The sequence below is a fragment of the Salmo salar genome, chromosome ssa11 (genome assembly GCF_905237065.1).
Source record: "Salmo salar chromosome ssa11, Ssal_v3.1, whole genome shotgun sequence".
Lineage (NCBI taxonomy): Eukaryota > Metazoa > Chordata > Actinopteri > Salmoniformes > Salmonidae > Salmo > Salmo salar.
This window is the reverse complement of record NC_059452.1, coordinates 84,334,087-84,343,315: the sequence shown is the minus strand read 5'-3', so window position 1 is coordinate 84,343,315 and position 9,229 is coordinate 84,334,087. Positions and strand designations below refer to the sequence as shown.

The window sequence follows — 9,229 nt, the reverse complement described above, 5'->3', positions numbered from 1 at the left end:
ATAGCCTGGTTCCTCTCTAGGTTTCTTCCTAGGTTTTTGGCCTTTCTAGGGAGTTTTTCCTAGGGAGTTTTTCCTAGCCACCGTGCTTCTTTGACATGCATTGCTTGCTGTTTGGGGTTTTAGGCTGGGTTTCTGTACAGCACTTTGAGATATCAGCTGATGTACGAAGGGCTATATAAATACATTTGATTTGATTTGATTTGATGTCACAGGAAGGCCAAAAAGATCATCAAGGACAACAACCACCTGAGACACTGCCTGTTCACCCCGCTACCATCCAGAAGGCGAGATCAGTACAGATGCATCAACCCTGGGACCGAGAGACTGAAAAACAGCTTCTATCTCAAGTCCATCCGACTGTTAAACAGCCATCATTAACACAGAGAGGCTGCTGCCTACATACAGACTCAAATCATTGGCCACTTTAATAAATGGACTACTAGTCACTTTAAATAATGCCACTTTAATAATGTTTACATATCTTACATTACTCATCTCGTATGTATCTTGCCTATGCAGCTCAGTCATCGCTCATCCATATATTTAGATTTACATATTCTTATTCCATCCCTTTAGATTTGTGTGCATTAGGTAGTTGTTGTGAATTTGTTAGATTACTTGTTAGATATTACTGCACTGTCAGAACTAGAAGCACAAGCATTTCGCTACACTTGCAATAACATCTGCTAACCATGCGTATGTGACCAATAAAATGTCATTCGATTTTTTTTTACATTTATTATTTTAATCTGTGTTACAACATTCAACCCACATAATGCATAACACATTTAATTAAAAAATATATAATTGAAATCGAAAACTGTGAAAACAATGTCATAATCAAACCGAAACAAACTCAAAAAGCACTAATCGCTCAGCACTTGCTAGCACAAACGTTCACTTTTGCCTCACCGAGTTCTTCTAGGAGCAGAACAAAATTTAACATGCGGGCACCTTTATGGACTCTGTCTGGAACAGAACATGCTCTGTGATCGTGTAATATGGCTAGAGAGATGGGAGGGGCCTCCTCCTATATAAAAGGTGTGCTTACAGGTGTCTTTGGATGACTGTTATGAAGACGTTGGGGATTTTGGTTTCTGCTGCCCTGTTCCTGGGGTCCGCCTCTGCTGCCACTGTAAGTCCTTTTTAGTTGATTTGGTTTTGATCATTTGATCTTTACTGTAGTTAAAGAAATGATTAGCTTTTTTAGTAAAACACATTTCCAAATGTGATATTTGATAATGTAGCTGTTTTAATGTAGCAATGTTTTCTCTTACGATCTGTGGTTTTGATCACCACGTTGAAGTGAAGAAGATACTATAGAAATGTAGTTGGACAAAAAAAGGCTACTAAGTATAAAATAGTTTATACTGAGAAAGTAAACAATAGTAAAACACAAAGGCTTAAAACATCAAAGAGTTAAGAACATCTCCTGCATTTGTACTCAAGCTGCAGGTTTTTTCACGTTTATCAGCAATGGGTTGACAAGCGGTGTGAATTCAACAGCTGAACATCTTTTTTGCAACAGTTCGTACTTATGAACAACAAAAAACAATGACACTACATCCATAAAATAGCAACACTGAATAGATTGGTGCCTATTATAAAAAACAGTTTCACACTTTACACATGCACATATTACTGAATGTTTAATGAGTTGGTATCTGCCCTTTGGGTGTGGACGTGTAGCTTGGAGTGGTGTACACTGAGGGAGGCATGGTGCAGGGGAAGAACATCAATTCTGATGGACTGTTCCGTACCATGGACGTCTTTAAAGGAATCCCCTTCGCTGACAAGCCCGGCAAGTTTGAGAAGCCCAAGCGTCATCCTGGATGGGATGGTGGGTACCAAAAAAACTAAATGCCTCAGATGTCTATCCATTCAGCAAGGAATATCATGTTATTTGTACAAAACAATGTAGTAATACTGAAGCAGATTTTTAAATAAATATTTGACAGTCATGTATCAGACCTTACTCTTACTAACACTGATCAGTTGACTGACTGCTTCTCCCTGTGTCTCCTTCCAGGTGTTCTCAAGGCCACTAAGTTCAAACCGAGGTGTATGCAGCTGAACTTGCTCCAGTCTGACACCCGTGGCCAAGAGGACTGCCTCTACCTGAACATATGGGTCCCTCAGGGCAGCAGCGGTATGTATTATGTACAAATGTAGGATCTTAATTTGATCACCCAGTTGCAGTATAACTAAAACTTGTAATCCATTTGCGGTTTAAAAAAGCTTCTCAAGTTTGTAATTTCCACTTAGAAATTTCAGACTTGATTTTCTCTTTCGAAATTTGTATAAACCTCAACGAAAATGTCCATTGACTATAATCCACATAATAATTAACATTTGCTGTTGCTGCAGGATTATTTTCCTTCTGAAGCAAACTGGCTCAAATTAAGATCCTACACCTGTGCCTGTGTCTTTACCTGTCACTAGAGTAGGACAACAGCTAATAAGGCGTCAGCCCTTGTCTTTCATCCACATATTGAGACATCATACAGTGTGAAGTGCTCACTTGTAGTAATACTAATATTGATATGACTATATGGTGTAATTCTACAAATGTATTGAAATATCTCTCCTCTCTTTCTAGTCTCCACTGGTCTGCCAGTAATGGTGTGGATCTATGGAGGTGGTTTCCAGGTTGGTGGCTCTATGGGCGCTAACTTCCTGGATAACTATCTGTATGACGGGGAGGAGATTGCTAACAGAGGCAATGTAATCGTGGTGACCCTGGGTTACCGTGTGGGCACCCTGGGCTTCCTCAGCTCTGGAGATGCCAGCGGACCTGGTAGGTGTCAACCAACGCTTTTCCTGGCTGGCTGGCTGGCTAGGTGGGTGGGTGAATGGCCGTGGCACAATCAGTGTCACATCAGCTGATGTATGACATTGACCTGTTCTTCATGTACTGATTCTCAGGTGACTGAATCCAATATATGAGAATACTGTTTAAGAATACTGTGTTTTTCTAACTTTTAGTAATCAACTGGCTCTTTCAGAAACTTGAGCCATTCTGTTGGAGCCAGATGTACAGTATGTGAGCAGGTAGATAATCTCTCTTAACCAGGAAGTAAAATCTTGAGTAATTTGATCAGTGTCGTGATTGCTTTAACTTCGTGTACGTAGATAATCTCTCTTAACCCGGAAGTTACATTTTGAGTAATTTGGTCAGTGTCGTGAATGCTTTAACTCCGTGTCCATACTGTATGTGTTAGAAATTGAAACTTCCATCAAAAACAAAGTGTCCAACCTCGCGAAAGGTAACTCAAAAAGAAACTCTACCCATCTAGCCATGGTGTGGAGAGACTTTTTTTGCAGTTTTAAAGCAAATTTCCTGATATTCTACACATTTATCCAAAACTTGGAGGTCAAGTCCCCTGGCCACATGCCCTGCATGCCCAATCGGTATTCGGCAATGATTGCTGGCTAGACTAACTTACCAATCAAAATATTCTTCGCTGACATGGCTAATTGAGTGACTGTCAGTAACAGACATAACAAGAGAAAAACTGCTGATGCACAACAACATTTTGAAATCGCACCTTATGTATTCTACTACTCAAACTCTCAACAGTAAGTTAAGACCCCAGACTGAGTTCCATAAGCGACTGCTTATGCCTGGAGCCGGCCCTGACATGCAGAATCTGCCCACGGGAAATTAGTAGGTAGAGTACTGCTGCTGGCTCACAGAGCTGTCTTCCATGTCAGGTAACTATGGTTTGTGGGACCAGCACGCTGCCATTGCTTGGGTAAACAGGAACATCCGGGCCTTCGGAGGAGACCCCAACAACCTCACCATCTTCGGGGAGTCTGCCGGCGCTGTTAGCTCCAGCTTCCAGGTGTGGGACTAAAAAAGGAGAGGAACACTTTTAATACAGAGCTCTCAGGGCAAAGGTAGTGATGTCAAAATACAAAGAAAGTCTAGTAGAATGATGTTTCTTCAGTCTTAATGTTATATACTCTTCATTAAAATGTCATGATTATTCAGTGTCTTCCTGTCATAAAGCATAGGTTAATTGTCAAAGTGTCTAGTTTCTGTTAACTGTTGTGTCTATGCAGTTAGTTGGTAGGGTGGTGATACATTTAACAATGAGAACAGTGAGATTTCTGCTTCTTTATTCTGGACCATGATGTCCTGTACGCTACATAGTCAGCTGTTTGTCACAAGTTCCTGAGATGTCGGAGAACTCTGTGTCCTGTGTCTAAAAAGGTTGATGGAAAAAACGTGTATTTCGAGCCTTTTTAACATTTAACTTTTTAGATAGTTAGATATGTGTAAGCATTAAGCAGGGTTCTCCTGCTATGATTGTAAGCAAAGATAGGTACAGATGTACTATGTACTAATTTGAGTTTGAATGCAATGTACTAATTCGAGTTTGAATGTACTTTACCGCCACACAGACACTCTCTCCCCATAACAAAGGGCTGATCCGCAGGGCAATCTCCCAGAGTGGTGTTGCTCTCTGCCCCTGGGCTATCAACATGAACCCCCGCGCCTTTGCAGAGAAGGTATGTGTACTTCTGTAACAATGAGGTGGAATATGGACTGACAGAGAGGGATATTGGCTGTTAAAGGGATGTCTCATCCCCCTTTCTGTCTCTTTAGGTTGCTGAGAAGGTGGGCTGCCCCAAGGATGATCAGATGATGGCCTGCCTGAAACTTATTGACGCTAAGGTTCTCACCCTGGCCGGTACCACGTCCATGAGTGGTTCTCCCTCCAGTGAGTATTCACTGAGATTAATGTACGGGGCTGTGGCACACTGTGAGCAGCACGCTGAGGAGGATGTGATTTGCATGCATTGATACCCGTAATGATACCTGTATAGATGAGCATTAGCCTGATGCTCACATCTCCTCAGCCCACCATTTTACACAGTAATTTGGTGATGGCCATGTCCTGCCGATAGCATCAAGAGGTATGTCTGTCTCTGCCTGTCTTCTCTAGCCCCAATGGTAGACAACCTGGTCCTCTCCCCTGTGATCGATGGGGACTTCCTGCCTGATCACCCAGGTAACCTGTTCCACAACGCCGCTGACATTGACTACCTCGCCGGGGTCAACAGCATGGATGCCCACCTCTTCACTGGCCAGGACATCCCCAATATCAACAATCCAAGTGAAAACGTCCCTGTGTGAGTGGCTATGCTATGGGCTGATTATTTACCTGGGAGGAAGAGGGCTGATTGGTTACCTGGGCGGAAGAGGGCACTCTGTTCGGTGTTGGCCATGTGCATGGTGTAGCTTAAATGGGACTGCAGATTTTACAGAACCAACTGAGTCTAACAAGTAGTAGTAGAATCAAATAATAAAGGACAGGGTTATCAGTTCAGCCACAGTGAGATTCAGAAGGGGTTGTTATATCTGTTGGGCCTTATGTCTAGTGTATCCAATCAAAAATGCATATTTTGATCAATGGGTAAAATAATGTCACTTTTGTAGAAACTCCTCTAAGAAAACCAATGGTCCAAACCTCATGTTTCTACCATCATCCATTGAAAAGTCATTGATGTTTTTACCCTTGTAGGATGGCCAAAATTAGGATGACTAAATCAATGGAGGCAAGAGAAAAAAAGTTATAAAAAATAAGGAAAATTGCACAGCATCGCTTCATCTAAGCTGGATGCTACATATGAATGAAGGCTTCCTGACAGGGTAACTTTCCCATTTAACTCGTCATAATTCTTCATGAATCCGATAAAACAATATAGAGGTACACTACATGACCAAACGTATGTGGACACCAGCTCGTCGAACATCTTATTCCAAAATAATGGGCATTAATGTGGAGTTGGTCGCCCCTTTGCTGCTATAACAGCCTCCAGTCAAGGCCTGTCAAGTTTTTCCAACTCGATCTCGACAAACCATTTCTCAATGGACCTCACTTTGTGCACGGGGGTATTGTCATGCTGAAGCAGGAAAGGGCCTTCCCCAAAATGTTGCCAAAAAGTTGGAAGCACAGAATTATCTAGAATGTCATTGTATAACGTAGCGGTAAAATTTCCCTTCACTGGAACTAAGGGTTTTTGCCCCAAACCATGAAAAACAGACATAGGCCATTATTCCTTCTCCACCAAACTTTACAGTTTGTACTATGCATAGGGGCAGGTAGCGTTCTCCTGGTATCCGTCAAACCCAGATTCGTCCATCGGACTGCCAGATGGTGGTGTGTGATTCATCACTCAAGAGAACGGATTTCCACTGCTCCAGAGTCCAATGGCAGCGAGCTTTACACCACTCCAGCCGACACTTGGCATTGCACATGGTGATCTCGGCCATGGAAACCCATTTCAAGAAGCTCCAGACTAACAGTTTCTTGTGCTGACATTGCATCTAGAGACAGTTTTGAACTCAGTAGTGAGTGTTGCAACTGACAGACAGTTTTTACACGCTGTGGGCTGCAGCACTCGGCAGTCCCGTTCTGTGAGCTTGTGCGGCCTACCACTTCGTGGCTGAGCCGTTGTTGCTCTTAGACGTTTCCACTTCATAATAACAGCACTTACAGTTGAACAGGGCAGGTCAATAAGCACAGAAATTTGATGAACTGACTAGTTGGAAAGGTGGCATCCTATCTCCATAGACGAACATTGACAGTAGAATGGCTGTGCCACAATGAAAGTCACTAAGCTCTTCGGTAAGGCCATTCTACTGTCAGTGTTTGTCTATGGAGATTGCATGGCTGTGTGCTCGATTTTATGCACCTGTCAGCAATGGGTGTGGCTGAAATAGCTAAATCCAGTAATATGAAGGGGTGTCCACATACTTTTGTATATATAGTGCATCTCTCTTCCTCTTTCTCACTACAGGTCAGACGTGAAACTGCTCTTGGGTTCTTTGACTAAGAAGGGAGAGGCTGCTACCAACAACGCTTTCGCAGAGTACACGGCTGACTGGGGAGACGAGCCTAGCCAGAAGACAATCAAGAAGACCGTTGTTATGATCGAAACTGACTACATCTTCCTAGTTCCTACCCAGGTTGCTCTCTACCTGCACGCCTCTAATGCCCAGTGAGTCTTCCTCATTGTTACTGTAGCACAGCCCTTCTCACCCAGTTTATTTCCCATCCTAGCAATACATATCTGATATGTAATCATTCCTCCTCTCCTTGCCCTACCCCAGATCTGTACGCACCTACTCCTACCTCTTTTCGGAGCCCAGCCGCATGGCCGGGATAGTCCAACCTTACCCCAGCTGGATGGAGGCTGACCATGCTGATGACCTGCAGTATGTATTCGGCAAGCCCTTCACCACGCCCCTGGCATACTGGCCCAGCCACCGTGACGTCTCCAGATACTTGATTGCCTACTGGACCAACTTCGCCAGGACCGGGTAAAAAATATCTGCAATGCAATCATATACTGTATATATATATCTTCCCCACTGGATGTGATTACGGTATAAGTGATGTTATCCTCACGAAAACTATAATATACCTAATGTTCTCACCATTATGTTTTTCTTACCATCAACCCCTTTCCCACTACAGAGACCCCAACAACGGGGAGTCCAAGGTGCCTGTGACTTGGCCTGCATACACCACCTCTGGGCAAAAGTACCTGGAGATCAATGCCAACATGAACAAGAACTATGTCCATGAGAAGATGAGGGTGCGCTTTGTGAACTGGTGGTCTAACATCTTTCCCAGCCTGCCCTCCGTCTGAGGTAGCTCTCACTGAGCACAGGCTCCCTGATGCATCATTCACAGCTATACAAATTGGTCTTGTCATGTCACAAATGCAAGGCTACCAGTATCACCAGATGCATTTCTGATTGTAATTTTTTTTTCTTAATTGACAAATTAAATTAATGCAATTAAGAAGTCTACCCTGTTTTCTGTTTTTAATACTGTCCAGAGTATTTTGTTTGTATTTATCAAGAAATTATCTTATATGGACATTATGAACTCCTACCGAGTAATATACACATTTTTATCAAATCCCGATGGTGGAAGAAACAGTATGTTGATGTAGACCTATACCTCAAAGTTGTATCATCAGAATTTACGTTGGAGTTGTTTTTTTCTGATTAATTGCAAAAGTTATTTTTGCCACCAAGGGGTGTCCATATACTTTGTATATATATATATATATATAGGTATTTTAAATGAGGGTATTTCATTTTCAATACATTAGCAAAAATTTTCAAAACCATGTTTTCGCTTTGTCATTATGGGTCATTGTGTGAAGATGAGTGATAAAAATATATATTTAATACATTTTCAATTCAGGCTGTAACACAACAAAATGTGAAATAAGTCAAGGGGTATGATTACTTTCTGAAGGCAATGTATGCCAAGTAAAATGTAGTTGTTTAATAATTAAAATGAAATCTTAGGGACAGCCCCCTTTTTTTCAATTTTTGCCTAAAATGACATACCAAATCTAACTGCCTGAAGCAAGGATATGCATATTCTTGGTACCATTTGAAAGGAAACACTTTGAAGTTTGTGGAAATGTGAATTGAATGTAGGAGAATATAACACAATAGATCTGGTAGAAGAAAATACACCAAAAAAAACGAACCGTTTTTTTTTCTACCACAATCTTTGAAATGCAAGAGAAAGGTCCCAGTTCTAGCCATGACTCTGGTTGTAATTCCAATGGTGTCCACAAGATGACAGCAGTGTATGTGCAAGGTTTCAGATGGATATCTTGAAGAATGAGCGATCTACATGACATTTAGTGTGAAGTAACCCAGGTACATTTGGGCAAATCATAAAGGAGACATTTGCATTCATATGACATTTTTCTGCAAGAATATCGTCAAATCTGTATACTTGTACTTTGATTTAGCTTTTCCAATATTAGTAGCCATATTATAAGTTCAACATTTGCAAAACAACCAGTTTCCATAACTTCATAACTCTGAATATTCTTATAATTTTTGTCCAAAAGGAAAAGGCATGCTGTCGCAAAAGGTTAGCACCTACATTTTGCGACTGATACAGGGTTTTACCGGATACTCCCTTAACTTCTCTAGGGCCGGCGGGAAGAAATCGTCCCACCTACGTAACAGCCAGTGGAATCCTGTGGCGCGTTATTCAAATACCTTAGAAATACTATTACTTCAATTTCTCAAACATATGACTATTTTACACCATTTTAAAGACAAGACTCTCGTTAATCTAACCACACTGTCCGATTTCAAAAAGGCTTTACAACGAAAGCAAAACATTAGATTATGTCAGCAGAGTACCCAGCCAGAAATAATCAGACACCCATTTTT

General features: G+C 41.7%; 1 protein-coding gene across 1 annotated transcript; it reads left to right on the top strand.

Moving 5' to 3' along the window:
- The first annotated feature begins 1,057 nt into the window (after positions 1-1,057).
- On the top strand, positions 1,058-7,828 carry LOC106563237 (bile salt-activated lipase). Its single transcript, XM_014128633.2, has 11 exons — positions 1,058-1,135; positions 1,690-1,840; positions 2,030-2,149; positions 2,600-2,797; positions 3,715-3,845; positions 4,408-4,515; positions 4,613-4,727; positions 4,953-5,139; positions 6,811-7,011; positions 7,124-7,333; positions 7,491-7,828. The coding sequence occupies exons 1-11, from the start codon at positions 1,064-1,066 to the stop codon at positions 7,663-7,665; spliced, it is 1,668 nt and encodes a 555-aa protein (XP_013984108.1). The 5' UTR covers positions 1,058-1,063; the 3' UTR covers positions 7,666-7,828.
- The last annotated feature ends 1,401 nt before the right edge of the window (positions 7,829-9,229 follow it).